Below are 12,225 nucleotides of genomic sequence, written 5' to 3' on the forward strand. Positions count from 1 at the left end.
GACTAGTGGGGTGGTAGGCAGCTGGCAGTGAGGTGCAGGGAGGATGAAGATGATGGGGGTAGGGTGGTAGGAAGCTGGCAGTGAGGTGCAGGGAGGATGAAGATGACGGGGTATGGTGATAGGAAGCTGGCAGTGGGGTGCAGGGAGGATGAAGATGACAGGGTGGGGTGGTAGGAAGCTGGCAGTGAGTATGAAGATGATGGGGTGTGGTGGTAGGAAGCTGGCAGTGAGGGTGAATATGGCGGGGTGGGGTCGTAGGAAGCTGGCAGTGAGGATGAATATGACGGGGTGGGGTGGTAGGAAGCTGGCAGTGAGGATGAATATGACGGGGTGGGGTGGTAGGAAGCTGGCAGTGAGTATGAAGTTGATGGGGTGGGGTGGTAGGTAGCTGGGGGTGGGGTGGTAGGAAGCTGACAGTGGGGTGCAGGGAAGAGGAAGATGATGGGGTGGGGTGATAGGCAGCTGGCAGTGGGGTGCAGGGGGGTGATGGGGGTGGGGTGGTAGGAAGCCGGCAGTGGGGTGCAGGGGGGGTGAGGATGACATGGGGTGGGGTAGTAGGATGCCAGGCTCAGGGGGATTATGGTGAGGATAGAAATGATGACAGGGGGGATGATAGGAAGTATGATGACAGGAGATAGGGAAGTGGGATGCCAGGAACAGGGGGGACGATGAGGAGAAATTGGAATATGATTATGGCAGGGGGTCAGTAGGTGACATCATATACCAGATGGCATGCATCACAGCACTCAGGGCTGTGAGGTCACGGGCGGGTGGCTGGCAGCCTTGATTTTCGTGGTGCACTCAGTCAGGAGGTGATATCACGGGATGCTTTCAGTCTGTCAGTGTTGGGTAGTTGTACCTTAAGGCTTTGACAGACTGGCTCCTCGATGACGTGGCAAGTCCTCCATTGCTGGTCGAGCCATCCCGGAGAGTAGAGCAGGGAGCTACTCAGCTGCTACATGCAGAGCGCAGCGGAAGGGGGAGGAGTCGGAGGAGGGAAATACATACAGCTACCCACTGACCCGGAACATCAAGCTGTTCTCAAGTGGTCAGTCCGCCCACGACTGGGAAAAGTAGTTGCACCGCGTTCCCCCATGTTAAAGACGGTTCGGGGACACCGACCAGGGACATTCCCTCCCATTTCCACACACAACTTAGGCGAATTAGGCAGCACTTGCGAGGCCCCTAGGAGCGCGAGGCCTTAGGCTGCTGCCTAATTTGCCTAATTAGAGAGCCGCCTCTGATCTAAGCAGTAAATGCAAAAAAGGATGACAAAGACGTGAGAGTACACCGACTAGTTAAGCTCTGACGAGGAGCTGAAGGTAGGGGAGACTGGAGGCCAAAGCAGACAGGGGGACCAAAAAAGGAGAAGCACCCTTGTAACAAAAGATAATCATAGTGAAAATGAAGTGAGAATGGAAGCTGTACAACATAAGAGGGTGAAAAAAGGTGGATAGCAGTGCAAGGAACTAAATACAGCTTGGACAAGTGGTAAAAAAAAATAATAAGACATAAATAATGATGCAGAGGGCCAAGAAAGGGGAATGAATGAGTAAAGTGGATACAAAGTTGATAAGGCTTGGGAAAGGAATAACAGGGTGAAGCTCAAGTGAGGGAACCAATTGCAATACCTTGTAATGAGTAATCCATGAAAATAGTGTGATGTGTGAACCATCCACCAGAGATCAATACAGGTCCGCTCCAAAAGAGGCCCCTATAAATAGTGCCCTGGTCAAAGAGCTTTTTTCACGTAATATAAAAAAGGCCAACACTATCTCTGCATTTGCTGACTGGTCCTACAGAACTAAGATTTAGGCTGGGTAATTCTTAGGAAAATTTGTATGAAAATTCTTAGAACATTTGAATGTTGATCGAAAGTAGTTCAACATTTTGTTAGCTTAAAATGACCTTGATATTGGTATGAATGAACTCCTCTGAATAACTGATTCATTTGGTTTTGTGTATAAGTGACCTGAAATCAGGCCTGTAAAGCACAGCATTAAACAAGCTACTGTATATGAAACCCTATATTGCCAGACTTACAAATAAACATTCCTAGTTACAAATTATTAGCTGAATCGTTTTTTCTTCTATATATAGTACAGCTATATATTTAACTGTTGTATAGATATAGAAATTTTGGGTGAGGTGAATAGACTGGAGCCATTAAAAAAAAAAAAAAAAAACTAAAAACCTTTGACATGAATATAAGAATTTCTATACACATGTGCAAATGGAAGGTATTCAAAGCTCTTAGGCTGTACATAGATAATTTAATTTTCTTTCCTTCCATCCTTAAACCTGGTACACACTAATATGTTTTTTGTTATTCAACCCAGCAGGTTGAACGAAAAAAACTGACAGTTCCGGTCAGAGCTGCTGTACTACCAATCCGATGTTAGTACAGCAATCTCCCCGCTAAGCTGTTGTATTCTGACAGGGGGACGCCAGAACACTCTAATCAGATCGGGAGCCAGTCGGCTGCTGGTTTTCCAGCATGCTCGTATGACATAAGCCGGCCAAATGGCCAGCTTCTGTCAGACTGGCTGCCATCCACACGGGCCGAATGTCGACCAGTTTTTATTGAACCGGCCGATGTCGCCCGACATTCGGCCCGTGTGTACTAGGCTTTAGTCACACACATAAAAAAGATTTTCCTGGTATAACTTCTACATATATTTGTTTTTGTAGCACTGTAGGAATTTAGACAGTGTAAAATAGCTTTTTCATTTATTTAAATAATTTATGGTTATATGTTCTGAATTTTATGAAAATGTTTTATTGTGTTAACATTTCTGTATATTTTTAATGATCAATATTTCATTTTTTTTTTTTTAGTTATTGATCTCCTGGAAGCTCTGAATGTTACACGCTCTATCAAGGGGGTTACAAAGTCCAAGGGTCTTGACCCTGGTTCACCAGCCTGGAAGTTCCGACCACGTGTCCCTCACCTAACTCTTCCTTGGGACTATTCAGTCTACCTTTTATCTAGTACACAGGGTTCGGTTGGCCTACATTTTGTAGCCAAGCAAGCCAAAAACAACCAAGGAACATTGCTAGCCTTTTTGTCTCCGGCTGCTATGAAGAAGGATGGTCATCCTCTTTTACACCTTGTTTCTGACACGCAAGAAGACCAGTTACGTTTAGAGTACCGCACCCCTCAGACCATGGAACCAGCCTCTTTGTTGCTTCCAGGTGGATCACCATTTTCTGGATCCAAATGGGCACGACTTGCACTAAACATTGACACTCACAAAGTCACACTTTTCCTGGATTGTGAAGAACCAGTGATATTTGGAAAAGAAGGAGAAGATGAGTTATTAAGCCTTATCCTTCCCCTGGATCTTGAAATTAGCTTTGCAAGCACCCCAGGAAACAAAGAGAGCAAGTTCCTGGTAAGAGTACTGCTTTATCTCTTTGTTTTTAATCTGTTTTTCATCTTAGACTTTCCTGACATTTACTTTACAATTTGAATGTGTCATTTATGATAAGTATGACAAGATTGTTTTGGGCTGTGATATTGTTTGTTGTGCAAGCCATTGTGTTGCCTGTCGTTGTTCGTTTGCTGCACTTGGGTTTATATATTTTTTGAGAATGCTAAATAGAACATTGATTTGCACTGGTCAAGTTGTAGATTTGAGTTACAAATTTACAGTATTATGTTTCCCCTGCACAAATATGCAGAGGATTGGGTGTTTTTTCTGATTAACTTCAGCATTCAGTATGTATTACTGAATCGTTTTTAAAATCCAATGTGAAAGTTAACATATAGAATTACTTCTGTCATCTTCCCTCAGGGCTACTGGCAAACAGCCGAGATCTCTCCAACTGGATTTTCCCGTAGGCCATGGCACTGTGAAAACCGCTCAGGTGAGATTAAAAACCTTGTAGACCAGTATTTCTTGGCATAGCTTGCCAGTTTTACATTAAATGTCAATAAGCAATTGTGTTAAAATAAGTGATGTTGATGTGCCAGAGACATTTCTTGTATGTTTGTCTGATAGACCTAAAAAACAGAAAATGCATCCTACCTTTTTGTGTCACCTGATCCATGTCTGATGCTGTCCCCTGCCTTTGCTGCTAAACTTTCCCTTCTTCTATTTAACCTAATTACCTCCTATGTACAGGGCTCCTGATAAGGGAGTACCACCGGTCCTCCAGTACAGGGCTCAGGCACAGCCAATTTCTCCCCCCCTCCCTCCCGCTAGCTTCAGGATGGAGAGTGGGGGAAGGGGACAGTTAATATGTTATTTATCAGCCCATTTCTTTAATGAATCAACACAGTGAGTGATCAGTACTGATCGCTCCTTTGTCCATTCTAAACTGTGTATTTTACTTTGCTTCAGTTTATGAATGAGCAGGAACCTCTGTCTGTGCAGCTGAGGCTACAGAGAAAGGAATTGAAGAACCTGTGTCCTCAATTCCTTTCTCTGTCATAAAAGTAAGACTTTAGGGGTCTGTTTATTCCCCTGATATTTTACCCAAACCCCCAACAACATTATAAAAAAAAAATGTAAAAATTAATTTTTTTAAAAAAAAATTTCAATTTTTTTTTTTTAAATTGTAAATTTTTTTTTAAAAAAATTGTAAACAATTATTTTAAAGAATAAGGGCTTATTCACATGGGTTCTCTGGCCCATATAGTGTGAATGAGCGGTTTGTTTGTGCAGCTGTTACTCTATGAGGATGCAGCGGCTGTCTGAACGTCATAGGTCCTAATTGGATAAGAGCCCTTTCACACCGAGGGTGTTTTGCAGGAGCTATAGCGTTAGAAATAGCGTCTGCAATCCGCCCTCAAACTGCTGCACCATTCATTCCAGTGTGAAAGCCCCGAGGGCTTTTCCACTGAAGCGGTGCACTGGCAGGACGTCAGGAAAAGTCCTGCCAGCAGCTTCTTTGGAGCGGTGAAGGAGCGGTGTGTTTACTGCTATTGCGGCGTATTGTGGGCGGTTTTAACCCTTTCTCGACCGCTAGCGGGGGTAAAAACGCCCCGCTAGCGCCCGAAATGCACTGCAAATCCGACGGTAACCGCCGACACTATGGGCGCGGCAGTGTGAAAGGTGTCTAGGTGTGGGTGACAGACCCCAAATACGCACTGTCAGTGTTTGGAGGCCATATACCTGCACCCACGCTCCTGTCAAATTAGAACCTGCGGCTGTGTTTGTACAGCTGCTATCTGCACATAGCAATAGCCACATTAAGAAAAAAAAACATGATTCACACTGTACAGGCCACAGTACCCATGTGAACGAACCCCCGAGACCTAATTTACACACACAGAACTTTATTTATTAAATCAAAACAGTTTTATCTTTTAGATTTGTGTCCGCTATTAATGATTTCAGTGTATTTTAAGTAAAAAAATAGCTTTTTTGATATTTTCAGGGGGGCCCCTGTCAGGTAGGCTGTATGAGGCACCATGACTTCTAACAGCAGCCTTGCCTATGTATACAAGAACAGGCAGACCAAGGAGTCTAATGTTGTGAGAAAATTTGTGTTCCATTGCCTATAAAGTTTCTGCTTGAGGCAAGGCTGTATTCCGCCCATTGCTGCTCTAAGCGTGATGATGATCCCCTTCTCACAAAGCTAAATTTCTGGCTATGCCCCTTATAATCCCACCTACAGCATAATTACTGCAGAATTTTATAAAGGCATTTTTTTGTTTCGCACATAAAGCAAAACACTATAAAGACATTGCATAAAACAGTCTTAAGTAATGTGGTTCATATTGTTGTTAAAGCAAACATTAGAAGGGTTGGAGGTGTGATCTCAGATACTTCAACTGTCAAATGGTTGTTCATGTTGGCTGCAGCATCTCGGATACAACTGACAACCTGGGATTCCCTACATACTAAAGTCTGTAGAGTTTCTAGAAAATGGTGAAAAAAAAATAAAAAATTAACTTTGTGGTGGAAAAAACTTTAATAGACAGCTGAAGAGAGAGAGAGGCCAGATTTGTCCAATCCAACAGAAAATCCACACAATGGGGGTAATTTACAAAAGGCAAATCCACTTTGCACTGAAAGTGCACTTGGAGGTGCAGTCGCTCTAAATCTAAAATGGGCTGATCTGAAATGAATGGAAGCTCTGCTGATTTTATCATCCAATCATGTGCAAGCTAAAATGCTGTTTTTTATTTTCGTTGCATGTCCCCCTCGGATCTACAGCGAGTCAGCGACTTTACTTTCAAGTGCACTTGCAGTGCAAAGTGGATTTTCCTTTAGTAAATAACCCCCAATGCATGAATGTACTCAAATAAATGCTCACTTTGCCCCAAATGGGAAAAGTAAGAGAGTTCCTTAAAGAATAGTATTGATAGAGGTTGAACATTTTAATGGCAGGTGCATTTACACATTTAGTTATAGGTTTTCTTTGAAAAGAACAACCAGAAAGCAGCTTACCTAGATAGTGCTGTACTAGGTCCTGCTCACCACTCCAGACTTAAAGTGATTGCAAAGTCTTTTTTTTTTATTTTTTTATTTTTAAATAACAAACCTCTGTGCAGTGGTTTTGCACAGAGCAGCCTGGATCCTCCTCTTCTGTCGGCGCTCCTGGCTCCGCCCTCCTGTTGAGTGCTCCCACAGCAAGCAGCTTACAATGGGGGCACCCAAGCAGGTGCGCTCCCAACCCATGGCTCTGTTTGTCCATTTACACACAGAGCCGTGGTTCCGCCCTGCCTCATCCATCTCCTGATTGACTCACTGGCTGTGATTGACAGCAGCGGGAGCCAACGGGCTGCCAAAAGCTAATCAGGAATGCAAGTCCCTGGACATTGCTGGAGGGGGCTCAGGTAAGTATTGGGGGGGGGGGGGGGGCTGCCGCACACAGAAGGTTTTTCATCTTCATGCATAGAATTCATGAAGGTAAAAATCCTTCAGCCTTTACAACTGCTTTAAGTTGGCTAAAAACTAGTAGAAATGTTTTGTTTTAAGGATGTTCATTCGATTTTTAAATCATTAGTGGGGTCAAATCTATGTTAGTTTTCAACCACAATGACAAGAAAACTCGAAGAAGCAAGATGGAAAGTTTTTTTACAACTAACAAATTTCCAAAAGTGTATGCAGTTTTTGTTTTTTCTCATTTCGAACCACGTTTGTCCAGTCATCAAATGTACAAAGAATTTTCACACTAATTTGCTAGTGAATAGCCAGCTTAGGGTGCAAGCTACATCTGAGAAGAAGCTTTAACATAACCCCTGCTGTCTCTCTATCTAATCTCTATCAGGCACTGAGCCATCCTGTTTGACATCAAGACAGCAGGAGGTACGATAAAGCTCCTTGCTGCTTTATAGCATACTTCCCACTGTAATGACTCTGAAGACTGCAGAATGAGTGAAAGTTCTTTATACACCTGGCCTTTTATGAATGGATGATAGAGAACACTTTCCACTGCCCCACTGTCTCTATCAGCCATTGAAGTGACCTATTGGACAATGAGACAGCTTATGCTGCCTGGCTACTTCAGTGATTTCCAGCTTCCAGGAGCATTGGCCAGGGATAGTATAAACATGGTTATATTGGTCCAAGCTGGACCAAGGTAACTATGTAAAAATATAGTTTGCTTGGAATTCATATTTAAAGGGAGAGGAGTGGCAAGGGCCAGGAGGAGAATGGGTGCCTGCAGTTTAGTTTTAGGGCCCCTTTCGCACGGGGCGGGCTCCATTGGAATCCGTCTACTCAGCGAGAAATTTGTCCAATGTTCTCCGCTGAGCAGTCGGATGGCTGGTCCATGTCCACTCCGCTTATGCAGAGAGGAAACAGCCCGCTCTCCTCTATGGGCGGTCAGATGTAAACAGTCCGTTTACATCTGACTGACATCTGATGCGATCCACCAAATGGATGGGAAACGTATCCCCATCTGTCTGTTTTTAGCGGATTGGATGTCAGCGGGTGGCAATGGGCACATATCTGTTGACTCCTGCCACTCCATAGAGGGCAATGGATAGACTGATCAGGTCTGCCTAAAAAGCAGATAGGTGGACCCAATCGGAGCTAAAAACAGGAGCTATTTACATGTCTCACTTCCATCACAAATCTGAAAACTAAAGAGATGACGGAGACCGTACACTGGTGGCATTCATTTCTTCAAATGTCTTCAAAGAGTTTCCTCAGGAAGATCCTAACCTTCTAAAATACATTGGATGTTTTGTGTTGTATTGGAGGCAATACTATTATTAAAGGTATGAGGCTCTCTGATTGCTTGTCCGGCCTTTTCATTGGACTTCAAATCTCTGCCACTTGTTTGAAGGGCACCCCATTTTTGTCAAGAGCGGTTTCACCAGAGCCAATATGCTTTATTATAAAATGGGTTGCTCTGTGTGTTTTAGTACTTAGCAAATAAACGTAGGACTTTTAGAAGAGCTGACATGAGATCTGGAGTATTTTCTATACCAAATATATACACCTTGGAAGAGGGTTGTTTTCCATGAGAGAGGAGGTGGCATAAAGAGGGGTGAGCTGTATGTTCCTTTTTATGCCACTGTGCTTTATTACATTCTGACCAATCTTCTGATCATTTGAATCCAGTGCTTTGTCCTCATATGTGCAAAACTATAACCTGTTTAGACAGTGTAAGAATGAAAAATACATATTTGAATAGTAAAAATTCTTACCAAAGCACGTCTGGATACATAAAATAAGCACCCCTTTCAAAAGACTAATATGGCCTTTTAACAAGATTGCACATGTATAAAAGTGCGTGTTTGTCAGTTTTAGGTGTATGAATAGCTCGTTCCAGTTCATGGACTGGCAGTGGTGTAATTGTGCTGATGCCAGGTGCTATACCAGCCTATTCAATAAGAGAAATAATATTAAAATTGGCTCCATTTCAGAGCATATAGTGTGTCCTTTCTTCTGTATCTTGTTTAGATAACTATATTAGCTGTTGATGCACATTAACACAGAACAGATGGCAATGAGCCACGATAAATAAAATCAACCAGTTAACTTTTAATTGCACTTCAAAATCAAGGTCACAGGGGCCATTCTATTTATTTTAATTAAAATTTCATAAAATTCAGTGCAACCCGATTTCGAAATCCTTTCACGAGACTTCTGTGCAGCATCTTGTCACATGACCCATTGTTACAATCCTTTCTTTCATGTAGTATTGTCTGTGTGGGTTCAGGTTTTATATCAGGGACATTCAGAATATACAGTATCTCACAAAAGTGAGTACGCCCCTCACATTTTTGTAAATATTTTATTATATCTTTTCATGTGACAACACTAAAGAAATTACACTTTATTACAATGTAAAGTAGTGAGTGTACAACTTGTATAACAGTGTAAATTTGCTTTCCCCTCAAAATAACTCAACACACAGCCATTAATGTCTAAACTGCTGGCAAAAAAAGTGAGTACACCCCTAAGTGAAAATGTGCAAATTAGGCCCAAAGAGTCAATATTTTGTGTGACCACCATTATTTTCTAGTACTGCCTTAACCCTCTTGGGCATGGAGTTCACCAGAGCTTCACAGGAGTTCTCTTCCACCTCCTCCATGATGACATAACGGAGCTGGTTGTTAGAGACTTTGCTTTCCTCCACCTTCTGTTTGAGGATGCCTCACAGATGCTCAATAGTGTTTAGGTCTGGAGACATGCTTGGGAAGTCCATCACCTTTACCCTCAGCTTCTTTAGCAAGGCAGTGGTCGTCTTGGAGGTGTGTTTGGGGTAGTTATGTTGGAATACTGCCTTGCGGCCCAGCCTCCGAAGGAAGGGGACCATGCTCTTCTTCAATATGTCACAGTACATGTTGGTATTTATGGTTCCCTCAATGAACTGTAGCTCAGCAGTGCTAGCAGCACTCATGCAGCCCCAGAACATGACACTCCCGCCACCATGCTTGACTGTAGTCTTTGTACTCCTCACCTGGTTGCCACTACACACGCTTGACACTATCTGAACCAAATAAGTTTATCTTGGTCTCATCAGACCACAGGACATGATTCCAGTAATCCATGTCCTTAGTCTGCTTGTCTTCAGCAAACTGTTTGTGGGCTTTCTTGTGCATCATCTTTAGAAGAGGCTTCATTCTGGGACGACAGCCATGCAGACCAATTTGATGCAGTGTACAGCATATGGTCTGAACACTGACAGGCTTTGCCATGAGGTGCCATGTTGAACTTCCAGTGACCAGTGTGAGAGAGTGAGAGCAATAACACCAAATTTAACACACCTGCTCCCCATTCACACCTGAGACCTTGTAACACTAACGAATCACATGACACCAGGGTTGGAAAATGGCTAATTGAGCCCAATTTGGACATTTTCACTTAGGGGTGTACTCAATTTTGTTGCCAGCTGTTTAGACATTATTGGCTGTATATTGAGTTATTTTGAGGGGACAGCACATTTACACTGTTATACAAGCTGTACATTCACTACTTTACAATGTAGCATAGTGTAATTTCTCATTGTTGTCACATGAAACTATATAATAAAATATTTACAAAAATGTGAGGGGTGTACTCACTTTTGTGAGGTACTGTAAGGATAGAAATTTAGAGGACAGATTTAGCAGACAGTTGCAGAGGATGAAGGCAAGAATAAATATCAGGTTAGCAGGTGGTTACTACAGTCTGTCTGTCAGTGGGTATAAAGCCAGCCATAAATGGATCAAAATTCATCTGGTTCAGCAGGGACTGGTCAAATGTTGATCCATGTATGGGTATTGTGGTTGCACAGAAGTCAATCTACCAATCGACTTCTGTACAACCGCCCTGTTGCAAAATTACCACTTGATCAGTGTATTCTGACAGTGAGGAAGTCCTCGCTGTCAGAATACAATAGCTTCCCCCCATCCCCTTTGAATGTGTGGATAGGGGAATCAAGTCATTTTGTTTCCAATCAAGTTTATTTTTTTTATTTTAGATGGAATTGCAAAAAGGATAAGACTAGGATTTATAATCTTATCTATGTTCCTAATGTAAAGAATTACCTTCACTTTCTGTTGTGTGCATGAGATTGAAAGTAAAAGGAAATCACTTCAATAAGAACACATGCAGCAGTACAATACTTGAAACACGTGAAAAATGTAAAGCAGAACTCAAGCCATAATAATGTTAGGTTTTGGATGAGGTGAGAAAGGACTAGAAGCCCTGCCAGTTCTATATGGCTGTCTGTATCTCTGTTTGGTGATTTTTACTCATTGTTTGTAGGTAGGTGCCCAAATAATAATCTTGTTGAGTAATCAAAGGGTTAATGTTTTGTGTTATAAGGGATAACAGTATGTGATGTGGTATGTCTTCCCTTGCATGCCCCACTTTCCACATCTTTTAGGAGATGATAAATGCAGGAGGAGTTTGGGCCTTACAGTCAATCAGTCATGGGAATTAAGCAATATGGACCATACATAACCTTAAAGATGTGACTGAGTTGTTATATCTCACCTTGTGGGGAAATTGAAAGGTGTAAGCACCACAGCACAACTTTTAAGGGGGGAACTGTGAAGTGTTCTGCGTTATAATGTTGCACTGAATTGCTGGAAATGTATAAAGAACTGTTTGTAACAAGTGCATTGTATCAAATAAAGAAGTTACTGATTGTGGTCTGATTTTTATGAAGAATTTACAGTGAATGTGAATTTGGGAACAACGCTTAAACCTTCAAGATAACCCTTTGGGTGGTGAAGGCTGAAAAGGTGCAGGAAGGAGGAGCAGCCAACTCAGGAGAGGGAGCCATGGTTGCCAGTGGTGGAGGTTCTATGGGTAGGGTGGTCTGCCATGTAATGCATCCTGCTGAGTGATTTGGCCCCTATCTTAGGGCCTGTTGCAGAATGGAACTGTACCTAGGGCCAAGGTGTGTGAGGCATTGTAATGTGAACAGTGGCTGCCCACCTAGCCTACATGCTGAAGCAGGAGAATTGTTGTGTGGTGAAGAGTTGGTGGACATAAGCAGTGCTCAACACTGTTGACCTAAAAAATGTCTCTGTAGTCTGTGCTGGGTGAGGTGTCATTGGCAGGTGAAAGGATGTTTTCCGGTGAAGTAATTTGGCCTCCAGCAAAAGGGACCCTGAACCCACAAAGGAAACATTACAAATCTATCAACATGTAGTTCCCCCATGCTAACATGTTGTGTCTCAAAATTGAGATTTCAAGAGAAATCTCCTTAAAGGATTTACCATTTCAAGAAAATTGCCTATGCAGCCAATGGGCCACCGTAGGTAAAAAGCTGTGCAGCTTTAAAAACATGTTGATTAATGTTATTGGCATATCTAGCAGCCAT

The 12,225-nt window shown here is 42.7% G+C and overlaps 1 protein-coding gene across 1 annotated transcript in view; it reads left to right on the forward strand.

Moving 5' to 3' along the window:
- KCP (kielin cysteine rich BMP regulator) overlaps nt 1-12,225 on the forward strand; it is a 183,197-nt gene that overhangs the window by 24,428 nt on the left and 146,544 nt on the right. Inside the window, exons 2-3 of the mRNA XM_077472046.1 lie at nt 2,839-3,395; nt 3,798-3,870. Coding sequence (XP_077328172.1) covers nt 2,839-3,395; nt 3,798-3,870 — 630 coding nt within the window. The remainder of the gene's footprint in view (nt 1-2,838; nt 3,396-3,797; nt 3,871-12,225) is intronic.

The sequence above is a fragment of the Lithobates pipiens genome, unplaced genomic scaffold (genome assembly GCF_037356315.1).
Source record: "Lithobates pipiens isolate NorthernLeopardFrog02 unplaced genomic scaffold, aLitPip1_a1.2 Scaffold_8, whole genome shotgun sequence".
Lineage (NCBI taxonomy): Eukaryota > Metazoa > Chordata > Amphibia > Anura > Ranidae > Lithobates > Lithobates pipiens.